This window comes from Ursus maritimus, unplaced genomic scaffold, assembly GCF_017311325.1.
Source record: "Ursus maritimus isolate PB19 unplaced genomic scaffold, ASM1731132v1 scaffold_2, whole genome shotgun sequence".
NCBI lineage: Eukaryota > Metazoa > Chordata > Mammalia > Carnivora > Ursidae > Ursus > Ursus maritimus.
Window position 1 is genome coordinate 82,630,073 of NW_024424452.1, and position 20,356 is coordinate 82,650,428.

General features: G+C 35.4%; 1 protein-coding gene across 3 annotated transcripts in view; it reads left to right on the top strand.

Moving 5' to 3' along the window:
* TDRD5 (tudor domain containing 5) overlaps positions 1 to 20,356 on the top strand; it is a 99,673-nt gene that overhangs the window by 27,800 nt on the left and 51,517 nt on the right. For all 3 annotated transcript variants that reach the window (XM_008696912.2, XM_040636270.1, XM_040636271.1), the window contains exons 4-6: positions 4,398 to 4,481; positions 6,404 to 6,460; positions 18,613 to 18,766. In XM_008696912.2, coding sequence (XP_008695134.2) covers positions 4,398 to 4,481; positions 6,404 to 6,460; positions 18,613 to 18,766 — 295 coding nt within the window. The remainder of the gene's footprint in view (positions 1 to 4,397; positions 4,482 to 6,403; positions 6,461 to 18,612; positions 18,767 to 20,356) is intronic.

The following is a 20,356-nucleotide window of genomic DNA, read 5'->3' on the forward strand; positions in this document are numbered from 1 at the left end:
TCATGGCTCCCCGCTTCGTACCTCAATACTCAGCGCTGGAGATGTTCATTTGTAGAGATCCAGATGCGTCTTCCTGCATCTCAGGCTGGTTCCGTGGTTGTTCAGGCTGGTCTGGTACCTATCCAGCTCGACTCGGGGGGCCGGCTGAAAACGGTGTCTCCTACTCCTCCACCATCTTAACTCCTCCTCGCAACATAATTTTTAATGGCAGTAGGATGCACCCTGATTTATTTAACTTGTAACTTCGATTAGGCATTAAGGCTGTTTCTAGTGTTTGTTATTAAAAATAACTTTGTGATGAAAATCATTACTTCACAGGTTAAATTTCTGGAGCAACAATCACTGCATCAAAAATAATGTGTATTTTTATGTAGTTAAGTTGTCCTCCGTAAAAGTTGTTTCAGTTAACACTCAGATAAGGTGTGTATGGAGTGCGCTTCTTTCCTTGTGCCTTTGCTGATACACAGTACGGACGACCTCTCCCTCCCCACCAACCCAGTCTGTTAGATCTCCCATTGCTTTCTTAATGCCTTCAGGAGTCCTTTCATGACACTCTGTGAGTCTTTTCATGATATTAATCGTAATTGCAATTATATATTATATTTTTGATTATTTCATGTCTGTCTCCCCATACTAGACTACCAGGTTCCAGGAAGGCATTGACCGTATCTAGTTTATTTACCCCTGTATATCCAGTGTGAAGCACATAGTGTGTGTTCAGAACATTTTTGTTGAATGAATAAATGGACATTACTGTAAAAATAATTTTCCAATTTGATAGGCAGGTAACTATATCTGACTAATGTCTGTTTATTAGAGGTTAAGCTTCATGCTTTTGTTGCTTAATGTTACTGTTTATCAATTGCCTATTCACATTTTTGTCCATTTTTTTGAGGAGTACCATCTTTTGATTCAAAGCTCTTCTCTCCCTCTTCTTTGATCCTAGAGGCTCCTATCCGAATATGGAATTTTTCCCCCATCACTTTCCATCTCTATTTATGGCCCTATAATTTTTGTTCACTTGATTTATTATCCATTCTTTGTGTTTGCAAAGGTAGGCATCTGAGACTGAAGCATTATTGAAATCAGGGTCCCCTTTTGATTATTTCCTTGTGTCAATCACTGATTACCTTCTTCTCTTATTGCCCTTTCCTCTCGTTATAACTTCTACCCTCCAATTATAGATATCCCCAAGATTAGCTGGACCTTAAGAAATCTTCCCTACCCCATTCAGCTTAAAATCAGCTTAATTTAGTGATCTAGTTTGAGGCCAAAAAATTTTTTTTTCTTTTTTTTCTTGAAGCTAAGAGCTTCTTGTTTTTCTTGTTTCTAGCTAGGAGCCTATCATTTTGACATGTTAAGCTGGGGCCTGGTGACTATTTTCTTTAAAGGTCCACATGGTAAATATTTGAGGCTTGAGGTCCAAATGGTCTCTGTTGTAAACACCCAACTCTGCCCTTGTAGTGTGAAACACAATCACGTAGATAATGTGTAAATGAGTGAGTGTGGTGTGTTCCAGTAAGATTTTACTTATGAGTACTAAAATTTGAATATCATATAATTTTCATGTGTCACAAAATATTCATTTTATGTTTTTCTCCCGACTATTTAAAAATATTGAGACTATTCCAAGCTTATGGGCAGTACAAAGACAGATGGTAGGCCAGATTTGGCCCCTGGGCTGTCGTTTGCTGACCCTGTCATAAGCCACGCTCCAGAGAGAAAAATCACATTTGTAATTCTCATCCTGTCATTTACCTCCCAGTTTCCCAAACTTTTGGTATTTGTTAAAAACCAGCAAAAACCTACCTCTCTGTTCCAAGGTCATTTAGCTTTCCTCCTAAAACTTGCGGCCTTTGAGGCTCTTTCCAGGGTCTCTTTATTATTCATCCCTATTGAATCAGCAGTTCCCTCTTCTGCACTGGATTCTGTCCTAATTTCTGTGGATTCCACATTCCACCTTTATAATGTCCCCTCTTTCTAGTCTTACTGCTTCGTCTTAGCGCCCCAGTGAAGACTCCCCTCCAGAGAGTTGCAGTGGGCTCTCTGTTGGTTGTCTACACCTGTAATATCATTTTCTGCTGACAGATTAAAATTCTGATAGTGTCTCTCCTTTGCTGAAAATCTCAAGGTTTTGTCTACATAACCAAGTAAAACTCCTTAGTTTGGCACCTAAGGTAATCTGTAGTACTACCTTCTCCCTTCTTCGGTGTTCTCTCCCACTACTTCCTTAGTGCCTTCAGGCAAGTTATTTTTTTTCCCTTTTTTCCCTGTGCTCATGAAGTTCCTTATGGCCTCGTTGATGTCTCTACCACCCTTCTTTGCAGTGTCCCCCCCCCACACTTCAAGGCCCTTCAAAAAGGTAGCTTTCCCTTTATTTATTTATTTATTTATTTATTTATTTATTTATTTATTTATTATAATTTTTTATTATGTTAGTCACCATAGAGTATATCCTTAGTTTTTGATGTAATGTTCCATGATTCATTATTTGCGTATAACACCCAGTGCACCATGCAATATGTGCTTTCCCTGTATTTATAACCTAATGTGATAATAATAGGTCCTTCTGTGCTTCTGTCCCTCTTTAGTGATGCTCAGAGTCAACCTTAGGTTATAGCAGTTTATTCTTTTATCTCATTTCCCTACTTAATTTTATGTAACTTGAGAGGAATGACACTGAGGTGACCTTTTTTTTTTTTGGTCCCCTGAAACATTTAGAACAGTGATAATACAAGTTGTTGTACTGACTCTTCTAATGAGGGCAGCATGTTGGGATGTGAGGAATCAGTTCTCTTTAGAGTCTCTTAACTGTTCACTGGGAGAGCTTTGGTGAGTTCTGGGATGGCAGATGCAGAAGTATGAAGAACATAAGCCCCGGGGCTGCGGCTTTTTGTGAAAGCTAATGATATAATCCTAGAAATCTAATCTCCCCTCCCCCTATCCCCTTTTCCTGTCAACCTTAGAAGGTATTAAAATTATCTTCATTTTCCAGATGAAGAAACTAAGACCTAAACTGAAACTGTTACATGGTTTTTAAGTAATGACAGGCCAAGTGACAACAAGAAGAAAGATTAAAAAAATACAAAGTTTAGAAGGAAAAATATTAATAATGATTCTGTCTATGTGATAGGATTTTAGGTGATGTGTTCTTTCCTTTATACCTCTGTGTCTTTTCTAGCATCTATTTTTCCCGCTTATTATCTTTAAACATACATTATGACTCCTGTTTGAAATTATCCCATTTCAGATGTCGTGGTTTTACTGGGAGAAATGCAATCCATGGTCCTTGATTCACTTTAGGCCTCCCCGGCCCTGGCTGTTCACTGGGCAGGGGCCGTCCGCATGTGCGCCATGCTTCTCTGACCATAACTGCCTGTGCTTCCAGCGTATTTTTCCAAATAGTCCTGTACATCATCTTCTACCTTATTGGGGTCTCTATGCCGTTGGCTTATCTCAGCTAAAATCCTTAGACCCCTGTTTTAGCTCACGCCTCTTCTGTCTTTACTTCCTGCCTATTGCATTTGGATAATCCCCCATCATTTATTTCCTCACCTTATTTTTCTGCTTTCTCAACTGCCTGAACTCTCTCCCTTTTCCCTCCAACTCTTAGGAGTGGGCCTTGCTGCTGAACTCAGAATACTGAAGCCATCAGATAGTCACTCCACCTTCTGACCCTACATTCTGTATCCCACCTGGTTCTTTCTTCCTTCTTTCCTGTTAAAACAGAAGAGCTTTTCCTTCCTGCCCTGGCTCACATTCTTTTTCTGCCTCCCAGGACCTTCCACCATCCAGTCCCTTCCTTGCATTTGGCATTCACTAAGCATGTGTTTAACAAACATCGAATTTTTATAAACAAGAAAATTAGTAACAAAACTCCTTTCCAGGTAAGAGTAGGAGATTGAGTAGGAGTTTGAAAAATGGAATACTCTAGAATCTAATTGTTTCAGAAAATGTTAATTATCTTGGAAAATTGCAGAGTGTTTAGTTTTATAGATTCCATCTACTCTCAATATATTTTATGTGATATAAAATGCCCCAGTGCCTCTTAAGAATTTACCCATTTGGGGGCGCCTGGGTGGCACAGCGGTTAAGCGCCTGCCTTCGGCTCAGGGCATGATCCCGGCGTTATGGGATTGAGCCCCACATCAGGCTCTTCCGCTGTGAGCCTGCTTCTTCCTCTCCCACTCCCCCTGCTTGTGTTCCCTCTCTCGCTGGCTGTCTTTATCTCTATCGAATAAATAAATTAAAAATCTTTAAAAAAAAAAAAAGAATTTACCCATTTGACTAAAAGACGTTTCCTGTGGTAGGTGTTTCCTTCTACATATTGTTCAGATTTATCTTTGCGCTTTTTCTTTTTGGATTATAACTTGACCTTTTTTTTTTTTTTCCCATAGTTGGAGAGCACATTCAAATCAGTTATTGCACAAATTGGACCTGGAGGGACTATCAGTCCAGAACTAAAACATAAGATAAGATTTGTAAGTATTTTCTGTTTCTGGGAGATGAATAGTAATTGCATTTTGGTCATTAATACTAAATTGCCCTCTAAAAGGTTTGAACAGATTTGCACTCCCACTGATGGTGAAATGTTACTATTCAATAATGTTGTAATTTATATCTCTTGATTTTTATTTTGAGCATCTTTTCATATGCTTAGTAGCCATTTATATTTCTTATGTGAATTACCTGTTCATGTCTTTAGCCTAATTTGTTGTTTTTCCTTGTTAATTTGTGAAAGGTCTTTGGCTGTTAATGTATCGGTCTAAAGGGTATGTACGCTTAAAATTTTGGTGGGAGTTATTTGAGTGATCAGAGTGCCATTATGATTCTTACTGCTTTAATTATTCCATTTCAGATGTCGTGGTTTTACTGGGAGAAATGCAAAAACCATGGTACATTCAAACCCTGGTTTTTTTGTTTGGACGTCTGACCATGTATCCAACGATTATTTATTTTAGGATGTTCAATATGATTTTTTTTTTAAAGTTAAACATTCATTGTAAAGGATTGGTTAAATTAACTACCCAAACTAGATAGTATCATGAGGCTCATAAGAAAGTTTACGTATATCTCAATTAATTTACATAGAAGTATCTCCTTGACATATTGTTGGACTTCAAAAACAGGTTTTATAGAATAGCATGCTTAGTATTGTTCTTTTATGTAAAATCATGTATAATGTGTGTGTCTATATAAAGAGGTTTCTGAAAGGATCTTTTTTTTTTTTTAAAGATTTTATTTATTTATTTGACAGAGAGACAGCTAGCCAGATAGGGAACACAAGCAGGGGGAGTGGGAGAGGAAGAAGCAGGCTCCCAGAGGAGGAGCCAGATGTGGGACTCGATCCCGAAACTCCAGGATCATGCCCTGAGCCAAAGGCAGACGCTTAACGACTGCGCTACCCAGGCGCCCCCGGAAAGGATCATTTATGACAAGCAGCAACAACTATCTCTGGTCACAGGATTTTGGAATCATTTTTATATTTTTCTGAAGCTCGATTTAGCCTTTTTAATGAAACATGTAATATTTGGAAAAATCTGGGACAAGACAAAGCTTTTTATTCTTTATTGGGGTAGAGTAAGTCTGCTTTTAGGAATTTTTCCTAAAAAATAATTGGACAAGTGTGCAAGATGCAAATAGGAAAATAATTATAATATTTGTGACAGTAAAACACAGGACACAGCTATAAATAGAGGATCAAATAAATAAATTTATATCAGATAATTTGAAGACTCTATAGCCAGTAAACATGTTGATCCATATTTACTGACATGGAAAGTTGTTTATGGTATGATAATAAAAAAACTTGTTATAGAAATGATCTTATTTTTATATTAAATATAGGTATTTTTATGTGCATAGGGGCAACGATGACTATGATAATTTTTTCTTTGCTTAACTGTATTTTTCAAGTCTTCTATAGTATCCATTTTATTTCTCTTCTACCATTTAAAATGCTTGAGAGGCACCTGGCTGGCTCAGTTGGAAGAGCATGTGACTCTTGATCTTGGGGTTTTGAGTTCGAGCCCCACACTGGGTGTTGAGGTTACTTAAAATCTTTAAAATAAAATAAAATGCTTGAAATTATGCTGTAGGATATTTACTTTGAGCTAAAGCTAAATATATTAGCTAAAGAATTGTAGGAATTTCTGGAGAGCTGTGGCATTGCAGTATTGTGCAGGAATGATTTCTCAACTCTGGAAATGTTGGAAGATTTTTTTTTTGTTACGTCCTTTTTTAAAACTGGAAACTGATCTAAAAAATATTGTGACTTTTAATTCATTCAGTAATGTTATTTTTTTAGCCTTTGTTACTTATTAAGTTTATATTGTTTTATTTTGATATTTTGTTAACCAGCAACCTAATAATGTCTATTCATATTGTATTTTATTTCTGTTAGGTTGTATCCAAGTTTCCAGAGGGTTTGCTCATTTCTAAACTGCTCAGAGAGTTTGAGGTGAGTATTTTCTTTTTCATCAACCATGGTATTTTTATGTCTTATGTTTCTTGTGATGAATTGAAATTTTGTGTCTATTCCTTGGATCCTCTGAGTCTGTGCTCTAAAACTTCAACATTTTGTTTTGCATTTTGGTATCATTTTCTTTACTAAAAGAGTTAGGAATATGGTACTTTATAAGTACTTCAATATACATAGGATATCTTTACCATTTAATGTTATAATATTATTAGAATAGAAGTTAATTTATTTTTAAGGTCTGAAAATACCAAGTGTGTCAATGGGGATGTGGAAAAACAGAACATGTCATCCACTGCTTGTGGGACAAACCCCTTTGGAGTTTTGACAGTATCAAGTAAAGCTGAAGAGAAGCACCCCCAGTGATCCAGCATTTCCACTTCTACATACATACTTTAGAGAAACTCCTACATGTGTGCACATGGAGACCTGCATAAGACATGTGCACCTGGCAGCAGAGTGAAAAACTGGAAACAGATTAAACAACTGTCAATAGGGGGATGGATAAATAAATTGAGACTCACATTTATGTGATGGAATAATACATAGTAGATAAAATGAACGAGCTTTATTCTGCAACATGGATCATTATCTGTTTAGTGAAAAAATCAGGTTGGAGAATGAATGGGAATTTAGACATTGCCATATATCCAATTAAAAAGATCTGCATACATGTTAGCTCTGTACTAGGCTCTATTCTGAATGCCTTTAATATTTTAATTCATTTGATTTTCACCACAGACTGAGGCACAGAGAAGTAACTTGCCTAAGCGTCAGATAGTCAGCAACGGGTGGAGTCAGGATTTGAACCCCAGGCAGCCTGGCTTCAGATCCTAAATCTTAACTTCTGTGCCATGAAAGCTGTCGTATATTTGCAGATATAAACACAGATTTTGTGAGATACTACAGCATGATGGTTAAGATACATTAACCTCTGTGTGCTGGTTTATAAATGATCTGTAAAGTCAGGATAATATTACTTAGAGAGTTTTGCGAAGTTTTAATGACTTAATGAAATACTTAGAACAGTGCCTGCCACATGGTAATTATTCAATAAATATTAACTCTTAGAAGAAAGAGAAGAAAAATTGAAAAGATTGTCATCATCCCTTGGATAGTGATGGAGAAAACTTAAGTCCCCATTGTTTTAAAAATATGAATCTTTTAGTGCCACAAAGTTTATTTCAAATAGACTTAAAGCAAGGGGACTTGATGTTTTTTGATGAACCAGCAAATTAACTTACCTAATAATAAAATTCCAGAATAAAGTCTGTAATAGAATATGACTTAATTATCATAAAATTTATGAGTAAAATCAGTCTCCTATGCCAGATTCACAACTCAAAGTGACTAGTTTTATACCACAAATGTAGCTTGTAATAAAAGTTCAAGGTGTTAAGGTTACAAGTCAGCAATCTTGGAGAAGTTAAAAGAAGTCTTTTAATGTTATGGCAAAGCTCTTTGCTTATCTTGATAAACAGGCAGAAATTCAGCTTCATGTTTAGAAGTATAGTAAGTATAGATTTATTTTAACTTTTGTTCTAACTTGTAGGAACACTTGCTTAACGCTTTATTTACCCAGTGTGATATAAAAGCTACCTGTATGATTTGCCCTCTTGAGCTACCTGGTCAGTAGTTCAAAGTGGCTTGTTAAATTGCTAACTGAAGGGAAGATAGTACAGTGGCATCATCGTTTTTGGCTTTTCCTGAGGCTCCCCAAAAAGAGAAACTAGATAGCAAAACTAAAAATCCACTGATAATATCTACAACAAAATTGGGTAATATATTTTCCAAGAACAGTTGTGTGGGGAGTAATTACCAGCAGCCACAAGGTCTTCATGTTACCAGTGTCTGTGTCAGGAGAAAACAGAGGGAAGCAAGGAAGCCAATTTCTGATGGATCTGGGAACAAAAAATGACAGAGTAACCATCAGATAATTCACCAGACAGTACAGCAAGCCATTTTGAAAACAGCAGCTGAAATTGGACAATACTTTGATATATCTAATAGCTAAGAGTGTTCCGTGGTAAGGCTTGAATCAGACTGGAGCATTATAGCCTCCGTGAATTCTTGAAATGGACAGGCCAGAGCTCCCTTCCAGATAGGACCAGACATGAGAGAAAAATTGAGCAGGGTAGGGACCATAGAAAAAGAAGGGTCCAGATGTAAGTAGGATTAAGAGAAGAGAGCCAGGATATTTCAAAAACAACCTACTGTATATATTTTTTTAATTTTTGAATTTAAGTGTAGTTGACCATGTTACATTAGTTTCAGGTGTACTCCATGGCAACTCAACAAGTTTAAATACGATGCTGTTCTCACCACAAGTCTAGCTACCATCTTTCACCTTACAATGCTATTATGATATCATTGACTATATTCCTTATGCTGTGCCTTTATTCCTGTGACTTATTCATTCCATAACTGGAAGCCTGCATCTCTCCCTCCCCTGCACCAATTGCCCATGCTCCATGTTTGTTTATTCATTTTTTAAAAATATTCTATATATGAGCGAAGTCATGTGGTATTTGTCTTTCTCAGTCTGACTTATTTCACTTAGCATAGTACCCTCTAGGTCTATCCATGTTGTTGCAAATGGCAAGATCCCATCCTTTTTAATGGCTGCGTAATACTCCTGTGTGTGTGTGTGTGTGTGTGTGTGCGTGTGTGTGTGTGTGTGTACCCACACCACATCTTATCCATTCATCTACTCTTAGGTTGCTTCCATTATCTTGGGTGTTGCAAATAATATTGCAATAAACATAGGGGTGCGTAAAATAAATTAGTGTTTTCATTTCCTTTGGGTAAATCCCTGATAGTGAAATTATCAGATCATATGGTATTTCTGTTTGTAACTTTTTGAGGAACTTCTACTGTGGCTGTACTAAGGTACTATATCTTTTTAACAATATATGAAAATAGAAGGAGGAGGTCTGAAGTAGAAAAGCCATCCAGAATGTTCTACAAATTAGGAAAATGTATTTCCTGTAAAATATGCAACAGAAGAGGATCAGGGCCAAACTTCTTCATTGTGTTAAGAAAAAAAGAGAATAAGGAGAAGAATAATTTATAGATCGTGAAAGCATGTCAGAAATGCATGCCCTTAATACAGATCAAAACTGAAGCCTGCTTTTTCAAAAAGATATGTTAAGAAAGTGATACAAAAAGATACATGAAGAAAGTTCTTTTTTCATGAACAACATAAATCTGAAATATATGAATTTGGAAATAAGATGATAATAGACTGGGCAGAATTAGAAACAAAGGAAAAAAATCATTTCCAAAATGACTAAACCACAAAGATGACAAGAGCAAAAAATACGATAATGCCCTCAGAAAAAAATAGGTAAATAGGAACATTTTGAAAATTAAAAGGAAATGAAGGAGGTACTGGGGATCTAGGCATAAAAAGTCTCTGTAAAGTTTTTGAAATCTAGTGAGAAATTCAGGCATGCAAATAAATTAAGATGATATGCCTGAGTAGCCTATATTGGAAAAATCTTGAAGACAAATATTATAAATTCTGGACAAAGTTTAAAAAAATCACTGTCTAAAGATACTAGATCAATATCTAAAAGTGGGCAGAAACTGGACAGGATTCAGCGTCTGGAAGAGGGAATGACACCTTTTAAATTTGCCTGGATTTTGGCCTGATGGCAGGCCTCATCCAATGTTTGGGATTTTGGATTTGGACAAAACCCAGGAATTTATACTGGCTTGAAGAACCAAAGGATAGTGTTTAGAGCTTTGTAAGCAGCTAAAAAATGAGGGGAGAAATTTTAGGATGGAGAGAGCTACAGAGAAGGAGCACCAAGTTCTGCACATAAATTCTGCCCAGATCTCTGGTTGACAGTTGAACATGGTTGCAGCAGGGTCAAAGTAGCCTAGTAAGGCTAAAAGAACTGAATATAGTTCAGCTGTTGACCATTACTGAGAGGCAGAGTTTAGTTCAGCCAAATTAATTGCCTGTTAAAGCGAAAACAATCGGCTTAAAAGGAATACGAACAATACCAGAGTCTTTTCTATATATCATTCATCATGTCCAGGATACAAACCAATTTACTAGATATATTAAGAAACAAAATATCCTTGGTGAAGAGAAAAAGTAATCAGTGGAAATATTGGTGATTTAGATGTTGAAGTTAGAAAAAGGGTTTTAAAGGAACTTTTATAGCCCTGTTGATATAAAGAAATATGTGTTCATATGGAATGAACAGATAATGTGTCTTAGTGGAGAAAAACTATAAAAAAATGATTTTCTAGAAGTAAAAAAAAAAATTCACTGCAGCATCTTAAGTTGGAAATGGCAGAAGAAAGCACCAATGAATTTCAAGACAATCAATAGAGATGGTTCAGTCTGAAGAAGAGAGAAAATAAATGAAAGATGATAAAAAAGCAGAGTCTGAGAGACTGGTGGGACAATAGCAGATGGTCTAACATACATGTAATTGGTGAGGAGAGAAAGAAAGGAGAGAAAATAGGAAAATATTTGAAAAAATAAAGGCTGAAAATATTCTAGATTTTTGTGAAGGAAGTTTACAAATTTAAGAAGCCCAGATTACCTCACACAGTGAATGTGAAGAAAAATTTACACAGACACATCATAGTCAAACTGCAGAAAACTGACAATAATTAGAAAATTCTGAAAGCATCCAGAGAAAAATTATTTTCAGAGAAAATCATGAACGCAGTAGAAGAAATGCACACAGAGGAGCAATGATACAGATGTTGGCTGACTTCTCATTAGAAACAATAATGACAGAATGGAAGGATATCTTTAAAGTGTTCAAAGGAAAAATAATGTTAGGCCAATATTTTATATCCAGTGATAGTATCTTTCAAGAATGAAAGTAAAATAAAGACATTTTTAAATAATAAAAGATTGCAAATTAGGGGCGCCTGGGTGGCGCAGTCATTAAGCGTCTGCCTTCGCTCAGGGCGTGATCCCAGCATTCTGCGATCAAGCCCCACATCAGGCTCCTCCGCTAGGAGCCTGCTTCTTCCTCTCCCACTCCTCCTGCTTGTGTTCCCTCTCTCGCTGGCTGTCTCTCTCTGTCAAATAAATAAAATCTTTAAAAAAAATTGCAAATTAATAATAAGCAACCCTTCATTATAAGAAATTCTAAAGAACATTCTTCAGGCTGAACAAAATGATGCTAGGTTGCACTTAAATCTTCAGTAAGAATTGAAGAACACAGGAAATGGTAAATGGGAATATATAAAAGACTTTTCTTTCATCACTTAAATATATGACTGCTTAATGCAAAAAATTATAACATCGTGTAATTGGGTTTGTAACATGTAGATGATGTGGATGTAATACCCATGAAAACCGTAGCATAGTGAGTGGAGTACATCGACCTATAGGTTGTAAGGTTCTTTATATTTTAGGTGAGGTACTACAGTAATATTGTAAAATTAGGGATGTATAAAACAGCCATAAAAATGCAGAGTTGCAGCTATAAAGCCAGTAGATATATTAAAATGGAATTATAAAAAAAATACTCTGTAAACCCAAAGGAAGCTAAGGTTTAGTGCTCAGCTGTCTTGCTTGAAAGAGAATGATGGAACAAAGTTTTAGAGGAACAGAATACAGATGGGATCAGAAGAAATTAAATAAAAAATGGTGGGGCGCCTGGGTGGCTTGGTCAGTTAAGCATCTAACTCTTGATTTCAGCTTGGGTCTTGATCTCAGGGTTATGAGTTCGAGCCCCACATTTGGTTCCACACTGGGCATGGAGTCTACTTTAAAAAAAATAGCAAATGGTAGCTATAAATCCAATTACATTAATTTCATAAATGTAAGTGGGTGAAATGTTAATGAAATTATGAGACAGGATATAAAGGCAAGCTGTAATTAGCTGACATTAACAAGAAACACAACTGTAAATATACAGACAGACTGAAAGTAAAAGATGAATAAGACATGCAGTACATGAAGTAAGCATAAAAGAACTGAATTGATTTTGAAAGTTCTAATAAAGAGTTCAAGGCAATATGTATTATCAGAGGGGCCATTTTATAAGGGTAAAGGATCAATTCTTCAGGAAAACATGACATTTAAATGTGTATTTACCTAATATTTTAAAACAAATGATCCAAAAATTGACAAAATAATGAATTCCACAAATAGATTTTCTTTTTCCAGCAATTGATAGGATAGTAAAAAAAATGAATAAGGACATAGAAAATCTGAACCACCCTCTCCACCATCTTGGTCTGTGTTGAGCACTAGACTCAACACTGCAGAATATACTTTCTATTCAAGTACATATGGGACATTTGCCAAGATAGAACATTCAGTTGGCTATAGAATTAAGTCTTAACAAACTCAAAATATTGAAATCTCAGAGTATGTTTTCTGATTAAGAAGGGATTAAATTACAAATCAACAAATTATTTAAGAATTAACCTTTCAGATAATTTGGAAATTAAATACCATTTTTCTAAATTACTATTAAGGAAATTAGAGAATATTTCCAACTGAATGATAATGAAAATACAGCATATCAAAATCTGTGAGATGTACCAAAGTAGTCCTCACAGGGGAATTTATAGCTCTGAAATGCCTAAATTGGAAAAGAAGAATGATATAAAGTCATCACTGACCTAGAGTCTTACCTTAAGCAGGCTAGAAGAAGAGAGGCAAAGTAAACTTGAAACAAGTAAGAGGAATGAAATGATAAAGCTGAGGATAGAAACCAATATATTAGCAATTAAGAGAAAATTAAAACCAAACGTTGATTCTTTAGAAGCTCACCAAAATTGGTGAGCCACTGGATACTTAAAAAGAAAAAAACGACACAGATTGCAGTATCATGAAAAAAAGAGATTTTGTCGTTATAGATCCTACATAAAATGACAAAAAGGGAATATTATAAGCAACTGTGCCAGTCATTTGATAACTTAGATGAAATGAACAAATTCCTTAAAAGACACAAATGGAACCTGAAGAGAAGAAGTAAAACTGTCTTTATTTGCAGGATAATGTTTGTCTATGTCTACATGTCTACATGTTTGTCTATGTAGAATATATTAAGGAATCCATGAAAAAACTAGAGCTAACAAGTGAATTTACTAAGGCCAGAGATACAGGTTAATACTTGAAAAATCTGTTGCATTTCCATATAAAGACAGAGAACAATTAGAAAAAGAAATTTAGGGGCGCCTGGGTGGCACAGCGGTTAAGCGTCTGCCTTCGGCTCAGGGCGTGATCCCGGCGTTATGGGATCGAGCCCCACGTCAGGCTCCTCCGCTGTGAGCCTGCTTCTTCCTCTCCCACTCCCCCTGCTTGTGTTCCCTCTCTCGCTGGCTGTTTCTATCTCTGTCAAATAAATGAATAAAATCTTTAAAAACAAAGAAAAAGAAATTTAGAAATTTCTGTTTACAATAGTGTCAAACTTAAGTAACTTGAAAATAAGATTAACAAAGAAATGTAAGACATCTATACAGAAAACTACTAAACATTGCTGAGAGAAATGCAAGAGGACTTAGCTATAACACATTCATGGGTGAGAAGTCTCAATATTGTTATTATGCTCTAGATTCATTACATTCTTCATCATAATTCCTGCAGGCTATTTGTAAATCTTGAAAAACCCATGAATTTGTCACATAGGAGCATACATGAAGAGATCCACTCATATGCACTCAAGTGATTTTTGACAAAAGGTGCCAAAGGAATCAAATGGGAAAAGGAAAATCTGTTTAGCAAATGATGCTGGAACAGCTGAATATTCAAGGAAAAAAATGAACCTCAACCCCAACTTCATACCATGTACAGAAGTTAATTTGAGATACATCATAGACCCAAATGAAAAAGTTAAAAATTAAAGCATCTAGAAGAAAGCACATATTCACAATCTGGGGATAGATAAGTGTTTCTTAGGACATAGAAAGCAATAATCATCTAAAGGAAAATTGGTAATGAGGCTTTATTAAAATTATATTTAGGAGACTACTTGAAAAATAGATCACAGACTGGGAAGAAATATTTACAATCGTACATCTAAAAAAAGACTTAAATCCATAATACATAAAAAACCTTTTGTAGCTCCATTACAGAAAGCCAGACATCTCCATTAAGAAAATGGCAAAAAGATTTGAACAGTTTGCAAATGTAGATACGTGAGTGATTAGTAGCACAAAGCACAAATGATAGTAAACTCTCATACGTTTTTGATGCAAGTATAAAATGGTACAACTACTTTGGAAAGTGTTTTGTTTCTTATAAAATAATTATATATTTATCCCCTTGGCCCAGAATTATACTCTTAGATATTTTCCAAGAGAAATCAAAGCCTGTGTCCCCCCAGAGGACTTGTACATAATATTTATAACAGGTTTATGCTTAGTAGCCAAAACTGAAAACAACCCTATTATTCACCAGAAGGAAAATGAATAAATAAATGACGGTATATTTTTACAATGAAATACTTGCTCAACATTAAGAAGAAATAAACTAATACATGAACCAACATGGATGAATCTGAGAAGCACTTGCTGTAGAACGAAGCCTCCCACAGAATGGTGCTGTAGGATGTCTTCCATATGAAGTGCTAGAATAGCCAAAGATCATCTGTGGTGGAAAAGTTATTTGTCTCTGGGCAAGGGAGAACTTGCTGAACTGATGGAAATGTTCTGTATATTGAACAGGGGTTTGGGTAACACAGTTTTGCTTTTATCAAAGCTAATTGAATGGTTGGCTTAAGTTTTAAATGTTTCAGTGTATGTCAATTTTACTTTTAAAAATTGACTTTAAAAAACTAACATTGAACTCAATTATGTGCATGCTAACTTATTTTGGGGTGAAGGGTATTGATGTTTGCAGGTTAGTCTGAAATTTCTAAAAAAAAGATATCATGATTGGTAGGTAGATGGATGGATAGATGATAAAGCAAATGAGCAGAATACTAATAATTATATCACTGAGCTGGTAGATATTCACTGTCCAAGTTTTTCACCTTTTGCCGTGTTTGAAATTTTTCATAAGAATATGTGAGAAAAAAATGAAGAAAGGTAAAGATTTAAGAGAAAGTAACAGATTTTGAAAACATGCAGAAAAGAGCCAACATGTAAATAATAAAACCAAAGAGTGGAACAGAGCAAATGCTGAAAACTATAGTTTAAGCGAACTTTACTGAAATGGAAGATTTGAAACTATATATTGAAAGAACACATGACATAACTAAGAATGTTCACCAGAGAGACCCACATCAAAGTATTGGACTTAAAGAAAAAGAACAGTCCTTTGGGTATCTAAACAAAAAGAGCAAGCGACTTATAAGGGAGACAAAATTAGGTTATGGATATTTTCACAGCAGTATTTTATGCTAGAAGAAAAGGGATTAACATATTTCATATACTCAAAGGAAAAAAATGTAGGTGAAGGATTTTATAGCTAGCAAAGTTAATCTTCAACTACAGAGTGCCAGAGAAGCTGTCATCACCATGCTAAGAATTCAAGAACTGTTGTTCCCGTGAGTCCTTCTCAAGGAATCTACTGGAGAATGAACTTCAGAAAACCAGGATTGTTGAGAGAGATCGACGAAAGAACTGACAGTGCTTCTTGTAAAACTAGGACCAAATGAGGGTTAGAAGGCGACAATGTAGATGTAGTGGCTATGTAGTCTGACAATGTCGATAAAGAACAATTCCACAAAATGATAGAATAGGCAAAAAAAAAAGTGTAATTGCTTTTATTACATTGATGGTGGTAATGTTAGTACTGTTATTCAATTTTGGGACTGTTGTATGATGTGTAGAGCACAGTACTAATTATGGCATATATGGAAGCAATTATGGGATAATTTTAATTGTGTGTATAAATGTATTATAGTTGCATAAACAGAACCTGAAATATCTTATTCTAGACTAATAAGGAAGCTGTTAAAGACTAGGTTTGCATCAGAAGGGCTTAGGAATCCTCTTGAAGTGTTATTTCGGGTATCGGTAAGGATAATACGTGCAGTGGTTTGAATCCCATCAAGACTGTTTAATTCTGTGAGTTCCTATGATACCAGAAACTAACTGGTCATCTTAGATGATGATAGAGAACCAATTTATTTTCTTGAAAAATGATAAAGAGCCGATCACTTATCCTGGCTTTGCTAAATTATGCACTGGTATAACTGGGTAACCAGGTAGCAAATGCAGGGAGCATATCTATAAAATGTTACAACTAAATAACAAAAAAAGAATTGATAAAATTTCACTATGTTAAAACCCTTAATAAAGTAGTGGATCTAGGTATGGACCTGTGGCTCCTGACACCACCAAAAAAGAGACAACCACACATTATGTTCCTCTTTATAAACTGTACAGCATCACTTAAAGTCATGGAGCATGAGTCTGACCAAGACTTTGATCCAGCTGCCAATGCAGAAAATAGTTTTTGCAGTAGAGTATGTCATCTGCAAAATCCACATGGTGAGGAAATGAAATAATGTAATAGGATATGTTCATATATTTGAGGGCATAAATATAAACTCTAAATTAAAATTGAGTTGGAGATGGAAGAGAGAAGTTAGGAGAGTGGGAGTAGAAATACATCAATTCTTTGCCTGTGGTTGGGAGTCTGTAAAGCTGGAGACATAACAAAGGAATTAGGAAAAAAAATATATATCTGACATATCAGTCAATGGACAGAACCAACTCACTAATACTGATTCCCAGAATCACAAAACAAAACTCAACTGTGTCATGTACTGATATGGAATTATCTCTGTATTAATGGAAAAATGTACAATAGATATAATCTATTATGTTGAAGCATGATGTATATTCAGATTTTGACAGTTTCTAGAAAGTTGCTCAAGAAACATGATGATGGTTTATGCAAGAAACTGGGAATAATTGTTTACCTCCAGGGAAGTGATCTCCTGGGCCACTGAAGAATGGGAGTGGTCAGAGACTTAGTTTTGCTGTATACTTTTTTGAGACTCCTAAATATCTTGTATTAAAAAGTTAATGAAATCCTTCCCAGCCTAGTCTTATGTTTGACTGACTTGCGTATTCATAGTACTAGGCACTTTACAGAGAAGACAAACCATTAAAGAGACTAACGAACATAAAAGTAAACAGTGAAAGGAAAAGAATCCAGAATATGTAATGTGCAAAGAAGTAGAGATACAAGTCTCATTCAGCATCATCCTTCCCCTTTCTTCTACCAAACTTTTCTCCCTTGAGATATTCATGACTAGCTATAGATGTGATATTAACGACTCTAAAACCATGGCTTGGCTGATGCTGGGCCCCGTTTTTCATGTGTCTTGGGAGAAGTCATGAAGAGTTGAGTTGGGTCTCATAATGTCCATGAATAAGAAGGTATACAGCAGTTCCATCCTCTGTCAGGAGGTAGTTCTTTTTAGAGTGTTTACCTTCTGTGTTCCTGTCAGTTTTCCCCAAGGTAATTAAGTCTGAGCAAGTGTTTATTTCCTACTCTAGTTAGAGGAACAGGAAAAGAACTATGATTAGCTCAACGGCTTTACGTTGGTTAGAGAGACAGGTTTAAGAATTTGGACATTTTAATGGGGATTTCACTAACAAGGGCAAACTTCCAATTCTTTGTGCAGTTTAAACCAAACATATTTTGTATGTATCCCATATATATATATTTTTTTCTGTATTTGGTATATTTCTTCTTTTACAAGGCAAGAAAATCAAACAGTACTATAGGAGATACACCTGCTTATTAATTTCAACATCTAGGATGAAATTGTAACATTTTAAGGAAATATTATAAAATAGTATTACTTTATTGCATGTTGAAAGTGGTAGTGAATACTTCATCTGGAAATAGAGAAATAGCCAGCTTTATTATGACTTTAGTATTTTGTGCATTCCCTTTTTTTAAAAAAGACTTTTGCTTTATAATCTGACATTGTTAAAAACGAGAGGTAAAAAGCCCTCTTGATTTTCACTTCAATTTACCATATACTTTAAAAGGAACTTGAAACTGACCTGGAAGGGACTGTGGGTCTCTAGATTTATATTACTGGAATATGTGAGTTTGCTGACTCTTAAAAAATTTAGTTTGACTAAGTCCAAATTAAGGGACATTGTCTAAGGACATCTGTATGTGTTATATTCCTTTTATCTAATGTTTCATGTTATTTCTGGGGGTTTTTTGACAGATAATCTTTAACGAGCAACTTTCACCAAAAAAATTGGGCTTCTTAAATGTGACAGAACTTGTTGGAGCTCTTAGTGACATTCTCCGTGTTGAGTTCAGGGAAGGAGAGCAAGACTTACTGGTGTTTGATGCTGAGATGAAGCCACAACCACCTGGTGAGTTGAATCACAATATGATGCAAACCAGATTTTTTAAAAATTGAAGTATAGTTGACATACATTTATTACTTTTAGGTGTACCACATAGTGATTTGACAGTTCCATACACTGTGCTGTGTTCACCATTATAAGTGTAGTTACCATCTGTCAACATACAATGTTATGACAATATTATTGACTGTATTCCCTATGCTGTATTTTTTATTCCTGTGACTTATTTATTTTATAACTGGAGATTTTACCTCTTAATATTCTTCACCTATTTTGCCCATCCCCCCCACTACCCTCCCATCTGACAACTACCAGTTCTCTATATTTATTATTGTTTTCATTTTGTTTTGATTTTTAGATTCCACATATAAGTGAAATCATATGGTATTTGTCTTTCTCTGACTTATTTTACTTAGCATAATACCTTCTAAGTTTATCCATGTTGTCGCAGATGGCAAGATGTCATTTCTTTTCATAGCTGACTAATATTCCATTGTATGTACACTAGGACTTTATCCGTTCATCCGTGGATAGACCCTTAGGTTGCTTCCATAACTTGGCTATTATAAATAATACTGTAGTAAACATAGGGTGCATATGGCTTTTTGAATTAGTGTTTTCATTTTCTTTGGCTAAATGTCCAGTAGTGGAATTACTGGATCATACGTTGTTTATTTTTAATAGTTTCTTTTCTTTTTTTTTTTAGGGAATCTTTACACTGTTTTCCACAGGGGTAGCACCAATTTACATTCCCACCAACAGTGCACAAGGGCTCGCTTTTCTCCATATCCTTGCCAGCACTTGTCTATTATCTTGATACTAGCCATTCTGATAGGTATAAGGTGATTTCTCACTGTGGTTTTGATTTTGCATTTCCCTGATGACTAACAGTGTTCAGCATCTTTTATGTGTCTGTTGGTCATCTATATGCATTCTTTCAAAAAATGTCTATTCAGATTTTCTGCCCATTTTTATGTGGATTATTGTTACTTTTTGGTATTGAGTTGTAGAAGTTTTTTATATATTTTGGTTATGAACCCCTTATTGGATATATCATTTGCAAATATATTCCCCCATTTAGTAAGTTGTCTTTTCATTCTGGTTTCCTTTGTTGTGCAAAAGTTCTTTAGTTTGATGTAATCCCAGTAGGTTATTTGTGCTTTCATTTCCCCTGCCAGAGGAGACATATCTAGAAAAATGTTGCTAAGGCTGATGTCCAAGAGATTACTGCCTATGTTTTCTTTTAGGAGCTTTATTGTTTGAGGTCTCACATTTGGGTCTTTAATCTGTTTTGAGTTTGTTTATGTGTATGGTGTAAGAAAGTGGTCCAGTTTAATTCTTTTGCATGTAGCTGCCCAGTTTATTGAAAAGACTTTCTTTTCCCCATTATATATTCTTGCCTCCTTTGTTTTAGATTAATTGAACATGTAAGCATGGGTTTATTTCTGGGAGCTCTGTTCTATTGACCTATGTGGCCATTTCTGTGCCAGTCCATACTGTTTTGAATACCATAGCTTTGTAGTATGTCTTGAAATCTGGGATTGTGATACCTTTGACTTTGTTCTTTTTCAAGATTTCCTTGGCTATTCAGGATCT